The sequence below is a fragment of the Heteronotia binoei genome, chromosome 7 (genome assembly GCF_032191835.1).
Source record: "Heteronotia binoei isolate CCM8104 ecotype False Entrance Well chromosome 7, APGP_CSIRO_Hbin_v1, whole genome shotgun sequence".
In the NCBI taxonomy this organism is placed as follows: Eukaryota; Metazoa; Chordata; class Lepidosauria; order Squamata; family Gekkonidae; genus Heteronotia; species Heteronotia binoei.
In genome coordinates this window covers 83,198,516-83,212,428 of record NC_083229.1, presented here as the reverse complement: position 1 = coordinate 83,212,428, position 13,913 = coordinate 83,198,516, and the positions used below count along the sequence as shown (strand labels likewise).

The 13,913-nt window shown below is 41.7% G+C and overlaps 1 protein-coding gene across 2 annotated transcripts in view; it reads right to left on the bottom strand.

Moving 5' to 3' along the window:
• Positions 1–13,913, bottom strand: part of NDC80 (NDC80 kinetochore complex component) — a 29,300-nt gene that overhangs the window by 8,875 nt on the left and 6,512 nt on the right. For both annotated transcript variants that reach the window (XM_060243937.1, XM_060243938.1), the window contains 5 exons: positions 11,726–11,815; positions 9,999–10,092; positions 6,958–7,064; positions 6,686–6,830; positions 5,804–6,009 (listed from right to left, as the gene is read on the bottom strand). In XM_060243937.1, coding sequence (XP_060099920.1) covers positions 5,804–6,009; positions 6,686–6,830; positions 6,958–7,064; positions 9,999–10,092; positions 11,726–11,815 — 642 coding nt within the window. The remainder of the gene's footprint in view (positions 1–5,803; positions 6,010–6,685; positions 6,831–6,957; positions 7,065–9,998; positions 10,093–11,725; positions 11,816–13,913) is intronic.

Sequence of the window (13,913 nt, the reverse complement as noted above, 5' to 3'; positions counted from 1 at the left end):
ACCCAGAGCAAACATTTGGAGGAGCTGCGGTTCCTCATCCAAAAGTCCGGCGGATCCGTGATTTCTGGCCAACTTAAGACCCTTACAAGAGATCAGTAAGCAATGCCTCTGGTACCTGGAGGGAGGTTCTCTTAAACTTCGGGACTTGGAGAAGATAGGGAAGACCCTTCATACAGAGCCCCGAGCTCTTGTCAAACTGCTTCAAGCCTGGCATAAATACAGGCATGCAGTAGAGAAATTTATGCCCATTTCTAACACAGGCCAGCTCTCCAAAGATTGTTCCCTAAAATGCACTGGTGTCCAACTTGTGCTCCCTGCCCCTCCTCTTCTTCCTCCTTTTCCCCTTCCTCCGCCAACGGCTCCACCATGGGCCCACCATCTAACGCCCCAAGACACGTGGTCTGTGAAGTTTTGGAGAAGGGACTTGATCAGGCTAAATTGGAAAATGTTCCAGAATTGGTGGAAATGTTGTCTATTTGCCCTGTACATTTGACAGGGGAAGGGTTGGCTGACTTTTTATCGGTATGCCCAGTAATATATGCACAGAATGAGAATAGGCAACAGGTTGTTAACTATACTGTGTTGCCCCACTCTGTTTTGAGTGAAATTCAAAAGGCTATCAGAGACACGGGCATAAGGGGAACAGATGTGCAAAATCTTTTAGAAGGACTCTCTAATGGATACACTTTGATTCCTCAAGACTGGAAAAATATGGTGGGAATGATGTTAACTCCTGGACAGTATGAGGTATGGGACAGAGAATATTGTAATTTGGCTAATGCTCAAGGGCGTGGCTCCAATGGGGTTTATACTGCTGAACTATATGGAACTGGACAGTTCAGGACTATTGAAGCACAAGCTGGGCTCCCTGTTGCAACCCTTGCTATAATAGCTAAATGTGCTTTACAGGCCTTTGCCAAGGTACCTACAGAAGGGAAACCAGCCCATAGTTTTGCAACTGTCTGTCAAAAGCCACAAGAGCCCTATTTAGACCTTATCAACCGTCTTCAGGCAGCAATCAGAAGACAGGTTGATAATCCTGACACAGCAAGAGAATTGATGATGAAATTGGCTAAAGAATATGCTAATTTGGATTCAGAAAGAGTCCTGTGGTCCAGAGTGTTAAAGCTGCAGTATTGTAGTCTTGAGCTCTGCTTACGGCCTGAGTTTGATCCCAGGGGAAGCTGATTTCAGGTAGCTGCCTCAAGGTTACTCAGCCTTCCATCCTTCCTAGGTTGGTCAAATGAGTACCCAGTTTGCCGGGGAGAAAAGTGTAAAAGACACACTTTGCTTTGCAACAGCGCTCAGTGCAGCAGGCTGAAATTGCTGCTATAATAATGGCCTTTCTGCTCTATTTACAAAGGTCTTTCAGCTTAATAGTTGACACCTTATATGCATTAAATTTTATTCACCAACTTCCTGGTGCATGTATCACTCCTCAAATTGACCCTCAAATTTGTTGGCTTTATTTTTAATCTTGCCGTTTTTAATTTCTTGCTTCACGGTACTTTTTTCTGTTGCTCATAGTAGAAGCCATTCTAATCTTCCTGGCTTGATTGCTCAGGGCGATGCATGCTGATAAGGTTTAAAAGGTGTTACCTCTGTATTTACTAATCCCACTCCTTCATAGCTATTTTCACCAGAATGCCAAAGCATTTGTCAAACAGTTCTCATTACCTTTTGATCAGACTGGTCCATCCATACAGTGACCAATATCTGTGTCAGTTTGGTGTAGTGGTTAAGTGTTGGACTCTTATCTGGGAGAGCCAGGTTTGGTTCCTCACTCCTCCACTTACAACTGCTGGAATGGCCTTGGGTCAACCACAACTCTGGCAGAGGTTGTCATTAAAAGGGCAGCTGCTGTGAGACTCCTCTCAGCCCCACCCACTTTACAGGGTGCTGTTTTGGGGGAGGGAGATAAAGGAGATTGTGAGCCACTTTGGGACTCTTGAGTGGAGGGTGAAATATAAATCCAATGTCTTCTTCCACACACACAAACACACACACATATATACTGTGGCTAATAGTAACTGATGGACCTCTGCTCCATATTTTTATCCAGTCCCCTCTTGGAACTGGCTATGCTTGTAGCTGCCACCACCTCCTGTGGCAGTGAATTCCACGTGTTAATCACCCTTTGGGTGAAGAAGTACTTTTATCTTTTTAAACCTGACTGCTCAGCAATTTCATTGAATGCCCACAAGTTTTTGTATTGTGAGAAAGGGAGAAAAGTACTTCTTTCTCCATCCCATGCATAATCTTGTAAACCTCTTATCATGTCACCCCGCAGTCAATGTTTCTCCAAGCCAAAGATCCCCAAGCATTTTAATCTTTCTTCATAGGGAAAGTGTTCCCTAACAAACATTGGCAAATGTATGTTACCAATATAGCTTCCTTGAAACTTTGGTACTGTGTTCAAGTTTGTGTAGACACATACTCTGGATATCTTTGGGCTACTGCTCACTGTGGTGAAGCCACAAAACATGGCATGGCTCACCTTATTTCTGCCTTTGCGGTAATGGGTTGTCTGCAACTGTTGAAAACTGATAACGCCTCAGCATATAGTTTTTCTGAATTTGTTGATTTTTGAACACAATGGAACATTCAAATCCAGCATAGCATTGCCTATAATTCCACAGGTCAAGCTATTGTGGAACATGCTAATCAGACATTGAAAATCACTCTTCAAAAACAATTTAAAGGAGTGAAAATGAAGGTTCCTACCCAAATGTGGGTTCAGGAACAATTGAACTTGGTCTTATTAACTTGGCATGATCCAGTTCCCTTTATTACCTGGGGGTGCCGGCCTGCTGCTGTGTTCTCTCTTATAGGTCCTTTGCGGGTTCTGGCAGGTTGTGCTCACCCAGCTAAAGATGGCGTGGCATCAGGGTCTCCCAAATCTGATTCCCTATTTCAATCTCAGCCTCAAAATGGAGATGGCAAAATCCATACACCCAGACAGCTCGTGATATCACATGGGGGGGATGTGAAGCGTCTAACTAATCCAGCTCAACAAACGTTGGAAGAGGCTGGGCGAGAGCCATCTCCAGAGAACTTTGCGGCTGCTGTATTTGCACAGCTAACAATGAACTCCATGATTGCTCTTTGTTGTTTGTGTTTATGTTTTTTGTCTCCTGTCAAGGCTATTAGTTTTGGAGATCGTCTTCAGTTTAATATTTGGGAATGCTTAGCTAACATTAACGTTCCACATTTTTGTCTGACACAATACACTGATTCACATATGTTATTAAGAACCTGTCTAATTCCTGTTTGCAAGGCTCCAGGAACTGATACAGCTCTTGGTAAATGTTTAAATGAATCCCAGATCTCTTATGCAACTTTACCCAACTAGGGCATTCCCACCTATAAGCTTCCAGTGGATGCCTTAACTGTATATACCCCATATGTGGCTAATCATGAAAATCTTACTTGTGCAGATGGTAAATTGCTCCCACCATAAGCCATTGCATGGTTGCCTGCAAACAGGTGCCCCTTGTGGAAATGTAATGCAACAATTAATGTAACCTGTAATTATGGCCATATTCCTTTACCACCTGATTGGTTTTTCTCTTGCTTCCATTGAACTTTTAGTTATATTCCTGCTAATTTATCTCTTTCTGTATGTTGTTTAAGTCACCTTGCTGTGGTGTTGCCTCAAAGATCCTGGCTTATGGAATCCTCTGCCTCACAGAGAAACTGTCCCCTTAAACTCTACCTGTGATTCTTCTGATATGGCATTATTATCTCAAGCTGAATATGTGTCCCTTGCTGCTTCACTCATTGGGGTGCCAGCCTTAGCTGTTATTAATCACAGAACAATAAGTAAAATTGCTTTCCGCTTAGCAAAAACTATTAATTCTACCTCCATTGCCTTGGCCGCTTTGAATGCAGAACAGATGGAGATGCTGTTTTAGACAACCGTGCTGCTATAGACTATCTGCTCCTCCACCACCACCAAGGATGTGAATCATTGCAAAATATGTGTTGCTTCAATATCACTGACAATTCTCAAAGAATAAACCATCAGCTCGATAACCTACGGCAGTTGGCTGCTTCCATTCATAAGGACATTCTACTATCCTGGTAGGGAGCACTATGGTACTGGCTGCCTACAGGATGGCTGGGCACTTTGTGACAGTGGGGTTTGGGAATGTTAGGACTAGCTATAGCGGTGTGTTGCTTTGTACAATGCTTGCCTTCCTTATGTGTCTTGTTTACAAGAATATGTAAACCATCAGGAGAAGAATATACCTTGCAAGCCAATCATGCAAAAGCAATTAGAACAATACACCCCTTTAATACCATCACTCTCTGGAATCGATTGTGAGGGGTCAGAATGTTTATGATACTTCTTAAAAAATACAGGAAAGAATGGGATGAACGAAGGGTCAATGGCCTGGCCAACCTTGATCCGACTTCATCTATAGACTTAGAAGGCAGGCTTAAGCCTTTATGTACTTTGCCCTATGCAAGAATGCTGAGGGCCTCAGAATGTTCTGCCCTTTCACCTCATTCCTGGAATACACATTTGGGGTAAAAAGATAAGGTAAACATCGGTCTCCTTATTCTGCACGTTGTTAGTAAATGATTGTGTAAAGAAGAATGTATAAGAATAAAGCAATGCAACCACTGTCTCAGAAGCTGACACAGACTGGTGCGAGATCCTCAACCCTGAGTCATGTGACATTCCTACAGATAAACATATGGAACAGAGGTCCATCAATGGCTATTGTAAGGTATAGATCAGGGGTGTCAAACAGAGGTGTCAAACATGTGGTATGGGCTGAATCAAGTTCCTGGAAGGCTCCTATCAGGCCCCCGAGCAAATGGCTGTGGTCTGCTTCCTTCTCCTTATATCTTGCTTCCTTCTGCATAAGTTTGCTTTCCAAGGCTTGCTCAGTTGCCTAGGAGCTACAGAGCAAAACCTCTGTTTTTTTCATTGGGTGAGGCTCCTCCCTTGGGGAGGAAGGGGGGAAACAGAGCTTGCTCTCTCAATCGCTCAGTCAAATAACAGGCTCTCTCAATTACATAGCGGAGTTACTGAGCCAAGCCTCCCTTCCTTCAATTGGCTGGAACCACCCCCCCCCCCCCAGTCCCCTGGAGAAGGAAGAAAAGAGCCAGAGCTTCCTTTGCCCAGTTCCCTGGATCACATGGAAGAAATACAAAGAAAGCATCTTTAAGATCAACAAGTGCTAACATTTTAAGCATGTTTTAAGTTTTAAAAAATATTTAATTATGTTTGTCTTTGTCCTTTATAAAGTTTATATCTTTGCTACCTAATCTTAAATAGGTACACACATGGCCTGGCCCTACACAGCCCAGCCCCACAAGGTCTCATTTCTGTCAGATCCGGCCCTCATAACAAATGAGTTTGACATCCCTGGTATAGATGAAACACTATGTCTGGAACAGTGATGCTCTGTATTCTTGGTGCTTGGGGGACAACAGTGGGAGGGCTTCTGGAGAAGGTCCCATCGGTGGACCTCCTGGTGGCACCTGGTTTTTGGCCAGTGTTACAGTGTTGGACTGGATGGGCGATTGGCCTGATCCAACATGGCTTCTCTTAAGTTCTTAAAATTTCAGTAGTAATTTGACTGGTGCCTAGACCTTCATAGAATAGAGATCTGCTTTAATTGCAGTGGTCTCAATCAAACACATGTGCTATTGCAGCCAAGCAGACTCCAGTGCCTGGCAAACATAAAAAAATGACAAAGCACCACCCTAACTGGCTTGAAAATTTCATGACTGAGACCAGGGATAGATGTAGGGTTGCTCCAAAAACTTTTTCTGTAAATTCACATACCGCCTCTTTCCCTCGAGCATATTTTAATTCTTCATTCCACAACTGATGCTGTTCTGTCTCCAGCTCCTTAGTTAGTTTACTGACTGCCTGCTTCAGTTCCTCCCTTTCGCGGTTTAGCTTTTCAATATCTGCAACTGAATACTTTTGATTATCACAGATATGCTTCAGACGAATGTTCTCCTGCTTTAATGCTTCAATTTCCATGGCTGAATTGAAAAAAAAGGACAATCATAAAAACTTTGTTAGGAACAAATAATGAAAACTCTTATAAATTTACAGCCCACCCCACCCCATTATTCAATGTGGTAGAATTAATCTGCATTTTATTCTCTTGGGTTAGTATTAGGATTCCAGCTAAGTGAGTGAATAAAAATATCCTTATTTTTCTCAAGTTTGTGATTTCTTGAAAGGCATGATAAATTAACAGTATTATAAAAGGGTGACATTTAAATAATCTGGGATCAGGGGCTGTATGCTCCCACCAGACTATTATGATTCTCATAGACTCTGCTACGTACATCTCAATTTTAGAGGAAAGATGGCCACTATGGAGCATTCTCTGTGGTGGCTTCTGGTTTATAGAGCTCTATTCCTGCAGCATTCACCTGATTTCCCTGTACTTTTGTGTTTTACATGTCATGTGAAAACATTTTTCTTTGATCAGGCTTTTGCATACAAGTTGTGTTTATGGCTTCTATTAGATTTTGCTGTTGCTGTTTCTCTTACCAGTTTTATTGTATTTTATAATTGCGTAAGCTGTTTTGAGAGTCCCCCTAGTTTGCCAGTAAGAATACAAGTGTATTATTAGATTGAAGAATTTCATATTCTTTCAATCAAGAACTAAGTTTTCTCCAAAAAAGTTATTGACAAGTTTGGTCTCACCAGCAGCCTCAAGCTCTTCATCAATATCCTTTGACTTTTGACCAATATTGTTTGCGTGCAATTCCAGGTCAGCCATATAAGCTTCATATTTCTGAACATCTGCCTGTAAAGATGATTTCAGTTTCTGCAGGGTCACTAGTCGATCCTTTTACATTAAAAATGAAGAGAGGGAAGTAATGGCAGAAACATTAATTTTTTTTTAAAAACCAAAAGCATAGGAATATTTTATGCATCCGTTATAATTGTCCCATGCCCATGCAGCGATTACTAACAGGTTCATTTTCTCTTTCCTTCTCACGCTTTGCAATCAACTCATTCAGGCTTTTTTCTTCGGCTTGGAGTGTCTCTACACGATTTTCAGCTACTTGAAATAGATCCTCTAAAAGAAAAGAAGTAAAATCAAAATAACCCTAACTAAACATACTGGTTGTACTGAATACAAATAACCTACTAGGAAGCAAAGTTAGTGTTTGCTTTTGTAGATGCCTTACATATACACTTATTTTATACAGAAACTAGAATTAAGCATTTACTGTATATAAAATCTTTCCAGCTGTATCTCATTGCAAAGCTTGTTCCCAGTTGTCAGGGAACCTGCAGAAACATAATGGTATATGATGCAGGAGGCTGCAGGCCAAGAGGAAAATCCAGAAACTGGAGCTCTCTCTCTCCAGAAGTAGAAATTACTTTTGAAGAACATGTTTGGATCCAAGCCACTATATTTAACACTAGGGACCTGCTATGATCTCTCTTTGTCCAGAAAGACCAATCGGGTTGGATCCAGCTTAAATTGGCACTTTCTACCAACTTCCCCAATCCTCCCCAACATGTCAGGAGTATTTTGTTGAGATCAGAGGGCAACAGTGTGTGTGTGTGTGGGGGGGGGGCAATAGAAAAAATCCATTCTGCCACTGGAAAAAAACAGTCTGGATCTAACCCAATGTTTTCAAATGTGTTCAGGAATGCGTGTTCAGATAGCACCAGTCCAAATATATATTTTAAAAATACCTTATCTGTATTTTCTGAATATATTTGGGAATCCTGATAGTAACTGGGATTTTCCAGGATACTGAGAAATGGGCCCTGAAAGGAAATACTTGAGCATAACCAGGAATATCAGGAGCCAGTGTTTGAAGGCTCCCAGAACTGTTTTTCCCTATTTTTTTGTGTATTCCTGAGGCTTGTTACCAGCTTGCCATGTTAGTTTGGCTCTAATTCTGTCCTTCGGCATTGCTTCTGTTGATCTTGCAACATTGTGTTCTTTGGTGTAGTGGTTAAGTGTGCGGACTCTTATCTGGGAGAACCGGGTTTGATTCCCCACTCCTCCACTTGCACCTGCTAGCATGGCCTTGGGTCAGCCATAGCCCTGGCAGAGGTTGTCCTTGAAAGGGCAGCTGCTGTGAGAGCCCTCTCCAGCCCCACCCACCTCACAGGGTGTCTGTTGTGGGGGAGGAAGGTAAAGGAGATTGTGAGCCGCTATGAGACTCTTCGGAGTGGAGGGCGGGATATAAATCCAATATCATCTTCTTTTTTTGAGATAGTTTGTGTCAGGTTTGCCGTTTCTAGGGGATTCTCTGATTTTACATTTGTTGGTCTTGCAGCAGCAGCCCTACTCAGTTTAGTTTGGCTGATTCTCTAGTTTCACATTGGCTTGTATTCTCAGGTTGTACATTTGTTGTCAGGCTTGCCACATTGTCTCAAACTTCTGCAGCGATTCCCTAGTTCTGCATTGGTTCTTTGGGCTTGGTGGTTCCATCTGTTCCGAAATTTTTGCCCAGTGGTTGCTTGCTCTTGTGGCTACCCTTTGCCCTGGAGAAAACAGAATTTCCCCCCCTATAGGATACAATGAAGGATGGCTGGGAGCATCTTGTTTAGGGGCCCACAGGATTGGACCTCTTGGTCCAATTCTCTTGAAACTTGGGGTTTATTTAACAAACAGGCATCAGATGCTCTGCTGAAGTTTTGATGCCATTTGGTCTTCCTTCCCTTCTGCTGGTTTCCAAATACAACAGAACCTCCATGGGTTCAGGGCCAGAAGGTGGCAGCTTATCAGAAGCCATGGAGATCTGCAATTTCTTGATCTTAGCAGGGGATGGTGGATGCAGAGCAAAGAAAAAGTCAGTTAGCATTGGAGTTTCAGATGGTCCTGCAGATCTTGTACTGCCACATTTAGTTTTGATTTTGCATAATTTTGAGTGCAGTGATCAGGGTTTCAGATTAAATAATCGTTGGACTGAAGATTTCCAGAAATATTTTTGGAATGCAACCCTGAGTTCAACAAAATTAGAGCAGCGTGCGAGCACACAGGTTGGAATCTGATTAGAATGAAGTAACAGAAGTATTCATGATACAAAGGTCTCAAAATTCATTAAACCTTCATAAGATCAATGGAAGATGGTCCAGTTTTAAGAAAAATGCCGAAGTTGATAATAATAATAATAATAAACTTTTATTTATATCCCGCCCTTCCCGCCGGAGCAGGCTCAGGGCGGCTAACATGACATGGTATACCATGACTTATAAAACAATTTTAAAATACAATTAATACATACAGTTAAAACAGTTACATTAAATTACAGCTAAAATTAAGTTAAGGTGCTATTTGAGCATTCAAATGGGAAAATTCTTTTCATCCCCATAAATTCAGATTTTTGCTTTTCTTTTATCCACTTCAAGACTGAAGGCCTTTCTCTCAGTATCTAATGGCCAAAGGGGACTTTTTGTACCTGCTAAAGGAAGACAACTTCAGAAGTGTGTGGGAAACATATGTATAGGCTTACGTTTCTGGCTCTTTCCCTCACAATGCTTAGGAATATAAATTACCAGGAAGTGTTGAAGCTGATCAGGATGAGGGTGCTTGAACTTAACCAATCCAGCACACTATCCCAGACATTGTTAGCAAATTTTGATCCAGAAATAACAACTTTCTTACAGCAGTGGTCTCCTTAAAATGCTGCTAAAATGAGCCTTACTTTGCTAACCATAACAAAAATTATAGGGGTTCACCCATTTTTTTCCATCAAAGGGATCATAGATTTTATTAAATGTGTTTAAGATTTTTACTAGTACTCCATTTCCAACAGCACCAGAAAGCACAACTCCAATATTAGTGGTTGAATATCAAGGCAATATAAAGAGTTGCGGTAGGTAAGAATGCATGCACTCTTTCAAAATGATCTACTGAAACCCAGTCAAAGAATCCTGGAACACTCAGTTGATGCATTAGGAAGAAGAAGGAGGCATGTCAAATATGAAGGATATTTTATATTCTACCTTATATTAAAAAAATATTACAATTGAATAACCTACTTACTTAATTTTGATTGTATTTCAGCATCAAATTCTTCATACGTGTCTCCACCTCTCATAAAGTGGTCATAACATTTTATGGAATAATCCAAAAAGAGCTGAAGAAAAAATTATACAAGTCTGCTGGATTTTAGTGGGTTTTTTTAAATTGTATAGAAACTAACATTAAATTATAGGTCAAGTTTACAAAATAATCTTAAAATCTGCATGTTCAGTTATTGTTTTCCTAAACCCACAGTGGTGTTCATATGCACAGATATTGGGAGGAAAGCTACGTATATTTTTTAAAAATTTCTTTGCAAAATTAAAATTTAAGTTAAAGGAATTCGCTTGTGACTTTTCTACTTCCTTTTTCAAATGTTTCTTGTATCAATATTATGCACTACCCAGAAACAACTCCTTCCATTTTAAAGTAGAAGGGAATATAAATGAGCCTGCAATATAACTGTCTAGGGCTGTGACAGAGCTTCAGCTCTGCAGTGATGATCCCCAGTGACCCAGACTCGTGCTGACCATCCCACTGTGGCTCCAGACCCCTCCCAATGTCTGGAACTTACTTGGGGACAGTGGGAAGCTCAAGGGTGAAGAATGAAGTGGCAGCAACCACTTAACAAGCCAGAAAGTGATGGAGGCAACAGCTGGCATGAGGCTGCCAAATTATGTGGCAGCAGTAAGGGGTGCAGCCTTGGAGAGGGAACCACCTGGAAGGCTGTGAAATACAGTGGTCACTCTCCAGGCTGCCACAAACTACAGGGCACAGCCAGCAAGCCCTCTGCCAGGAACCCTGGATTGGGACTAGCTGGAAGAGTGCCTGAAGGTGATAGCATCTCGCCTTCTCCTCCAGCCATCTCGGGCCATCATGGCTAGGGTCGACCAAAGCAGGTTAGGAGTGACTGGGCCCAAGAACAGACTCTGGAGCCAGAGGGCCAATGAGGAGGGAATCTTAGGTGTTGGAAGGAGGCGGACCAGTAGGAGCATAGGGTGCAGAAGGGCAGAAGCTGGGATCGGCAGACTGGTGTAGGGGTACAACCAGGCATAGAACAAAACGAGGTCCCATGCAACAAGCTGGAGGAAACAAGCAGGCAACTCAAGACTGTGTGAGAGTCACATCCAGTTGGGTGCCACAACCCTGCCTCTCCCATTCTGATGCCTGAGGAACCTTCTGCAGGGCTGGGGTGTGAGATGAAGTCCCAAGAGGCCAAGGAGGCACAGGCAGGGTTTCATATCAAAGAAGATTGAAATGGCAGCTTGTGTAATTGATGGAGATAGGTTTTGTAGGGCTTTAGAAAATATAAAGAGGACAACACTATGGCAGAAAGGACTATGGAGTTACAGCTGAGCAGTTTCCTATGTGGAGGGCCTGCACAGAAAGCACTGTTATAAGGTGCCAAATAGGCAATCATCTCCAGATGGCACAAGAGTCAAGTCTGGGGACTTGGGTGGATGGAAATAGTAGGTCTTAACAATTTGGTAAAAATGTTTATTTCATGTATACAGCTGCTTCAGTTCCTAAGATCCTAACATCTTAAGACAATGATCACTTGATCACTCTCTCTGTCTAACCTACCTTATATAGTGGTGAAAATAAAATGAAGGGGAGAATGATTTAACTAGTGGGCCCCATTGGGGAAAAAAGTGGAGTGTAAATGTCTAAAATAATACATACAACTTTTGAATCATATTACAAAACCAGCACACATACTGCAACTTAGTAGGAAATTATTAGGATACCTTGCTATGTACAATTCCATCTTCAGTCTCTCCTCCCAAGATCTGTCCTTCATCAAATGATGGTGGGTTTTCTTTAATAGCTAAATACAGCTAGATCACAGCAAAATATTATATATCAGCAATGTGTGTTAGTATACTCTTAGAATTATTTTTAAATTTAAGTGTTACCCTTTCTACTTATAGTTTGGTAGATAATATTACTAGTAGGCAGATAATATTAGTAGACATGTGACAATCAGACACTGAGAACAAAAGTAGTACAAGAACTACATATGAAAATGTTTATTAAAATATTTAAATTTTCATTTGTTATACAGGTACACTTTCTAGTTGTTTCCTTTAGCATTACTGTAACTATGGCAATCCCTATCCTAGTTTTCTTCCCAACAAAAATTCAGGTAGTCAATTTCCCTTTCTTTAGTCTTCAACTTAAGCTAGAAGACAGAACATTGCTAGCATTTCGTCATCTTCTTCTAGATCTTAAAGACACTGGCAAAATATAAAGCTAGCCATTTCCCTCTGATCAGCACCACTCACTGAAGTTACCGGACTAGAGACAAGGTGCTGTAGCCAGAATTCTGACTTCTGTGGACTGTAGAGACCCAGCCTTTTCCATATATACTGGCTCCCAATCAGCTTCCATGCTCACTGGTATTGACTTTTGAAATCCCATACTGCTTGGGTCCAACATACCACAAGGACTGCCGGCTCTCATAAGAACCTATCCATTCATTGTGGTCATCTTCAGGGGCCCTTGCCATCTGAGTCTAGATGAGTGACAACCCAAGAAGAGGACATAACAGCTATGATACCAAAATTATGGAATTCTTTTCCCAGGGAGATTTGCTTGCCCCCTCAATAACTGTCTGCCACCCATGGGTTGGCTTAGCTTTTTGTTTAGCATTCCCTCACTGATCCTCTTGCCCACTTATGTGTTTGTTCTTTTTAATTAGATCCAGGTGGGCAGCTGTGTTGGTCTGAAGCAATAAAACAAAGCAGGAGTCCAGTAGCACCTTTAAGACCAACCAAGTTTTATTCAGAAAGTAAGCTACATAACTCTGCTCACTGTACCCCATTCCATTGTCTGATGACGTATGCATGCATATGAAAGCTGAATAAAACTTTGTTGGTCTTAAAGGTGCTACTGGATTCCTACTTTGTTCTTTTAATTTTTCTATAATTTGCATTTTTAAAAGATTGTTTTAATGGTTTTTATTGTTTGCTGCCCTGGAGGCCCTGAGTTGGGTAGAAATGTGGCATAAAAGAGTTCTAAACAAAATTACTTCGGCTCTTCTATAGCCCCTTTTCAGCTTCTTCTGTTGCCTTTGCCAGCAAGTGCTGACGCTTACTCTTTGCACTCAAGTGACTTACCAGCTGATTCAACTCCTTCCCTCATACCCCCTCTGATTAGGCTGAAGACCGTCTCTTATCCTTTTCCACCTAATCTTTTAAGCAATCAGAGCACCTAAGTCCCAGGCCCTCACTTTGTTGGCTGTAAGCTAAAAGCCAACTAAAGTGATATATATCAGGGGTGGCCAACAGTAGCTCTGATTTTTTTTTTTGCCTACAACTCCCATCAGCCCCAGCCATTGGCCATGCTGGCTGGGGCTCATGGGAATTGTAGGCAAAAAAAAAAAATCTGGAGAGCGACCGTCAGTCACCCCTGCCATATATGAACTGACCAATCAGAAGCACATACTTTAAATCCTGGCCTTTACAGATACAGAAAAGACTCACTGAGAGCCTCAAAGAGAAAGTTGTACCCTTGACAACAGTAATTAAATTTCAGCTTCATAGCCAGGCAGGCTGCCCACATACTTCTGTCCAATAGAATTAAAATCACCTTGCATTTACTCCATAACTTCACAACTAAATTATTAAACATTTTGAATTACATAGCTACCCTGTTTATCTGGATTTTATCGCACATGTGCCATCAAGAAAATGAGGGATCTGCCCTAAATTTGCATACGTTAGACACGTAGAGTAATAAAACACCTTTTCTCTAGATAAAATTGGTTTTGCTCAATCTTTCCAAGATACAGGATGGATCCCTCTGTAATTTGTGTGAGCATAAGTTCCTCACTCTCCCTTTCTTTTGAAGCCCTCTCTCCACAAAATGAGACCCTCCTCAGGAACAGACATGCAATCAACAAAGTTGCCCTACCCTTTGTTCTCTTCATGGAAA